The sequence below is a fragment of the Poecilia reticulata genome, linkage group LG15, assembly GCF_000633615.1.
Source record: "Poecilia reticulata strain Guanapo linkage group LG15, Guppy_female_1.0+MT, whole genome shotgun sequence".
In the NCBI taxonomy this organism is placed as follows: domain Eukaryota; kingdom Metazoa; phylum Chordata; class Actinopteri; order Cyprinodontiformes; family Poeciliidae; genus Poecilia; species Poecilia reticulata.
This window is the reverse complement of record NC_024345.1, coordinates 29,714,697-29,715,705: the sequence shown is the minus strand read 5'-3', so window position 1 is coordinate 29,715,705 and position 1,009 is coordinate 29,714,697. Positions and strand designations below refer to the sequence as shown.

Here is a 1,009-nt window from a genome sequence, read left to right as displayed (position 1 = left end):
CCGCTCGTTGCGGTCCAGCGGTTCCGCTCCCTGGACCCGGTCCAGCGGTTTCGCTCCCTGGACCCGGTCCAGTGGTTCTGCTCTCTGGACCGGGTCCAGCGGTTCCCGGTCCAGTCGGTCCTGACGCTCTGTGCTGCCTTCAGGTGTCGACCGGAGCGTACCGCCGCCTGGTGTTTGAGGTTCCTTCAGGGAAGCTGCTGAGTGACCAGAGCGCCATCGACAGAATCACCTGGGCGACGTGGACCAGGTGACCTTTGACCCGACCCGAGCCGCCGGTAGCCGCCGCCGCTCTGACGCCGCTCTGCGTTCGTGTGTCCAACAGCATTCTGGGAGATGAAGTTGTGGGGATCTGGCCTCGGAGCGCCGACAGAGCCGACGTGATCTGCGCCTGCGTTTCGCACGGTGGCCTGAACGTGGTCAGCGGAGACGACCTGGGATTGGTCAGACTGTTCGATTTCCCCTGCAGAGACAAGTCTGTGAGTTTCTGCGTCATTCAGTGGAAATGATGTCAGTATTAGAATAGTGGGGCAATAATCAGCATGACAGAGGTTAGCTGGTGCTGATGATCAATATAGAATCAATACTGTAATTGATCCCTAATAGAATCATTATTGATCAATAAACGTCTCCAGACTTTACATTAAAACTCCATCCTTCATTCTGACTGATTCCAAGAAAATAAATTTCTATAAAATTTGATCACAACTCAAAATAAAACTTGTTTCTCTGTTTTCTGGACTTTGACCCGGTTCTGGTTCTGGTTCTGTTCCGRCTTCAGGCCAAACACAAGCGTTTCCTCGGACACTCGCCTCACGTCACCAACGTCCGATTCTCCCACGACGACAAGCAGGTGATCAGCACCGGAGGAGACGACTGCAGGTAGGAGAACGGACCGGAACCGACTGGTACCGACCAGAACCACCGACCAGAACCGACTGGTACCGACCAGAACCACTGACCAGAACCAACTGCTCCCGACCAGAACCACCGACCAGAACCGACTGGTACC

General features: G+C 54.9%; 1 protein-coding gene across 1 annotated transcript in view; it reads left to right on the top strand.

The window, feature by feature from the left end:
- LOC103477425 (echinoderm microtubule-associated protein-like 6) overlaps window positions 1–1,009 on the top strand; it is a 54,480-nt gene that overhangs the window by 51,935 nt on the left and 1,536 nt on the right. The window contains 3 exon segments of the mRNA XM_017308829.1: window positions 144–247; window positions 323–476; window positions 779–879. Of these exon segments, the coding sequence (XP_017164318.1) occupies window positions 144–247; window positions 323–476; window positions 779–879 (359 nt within the window).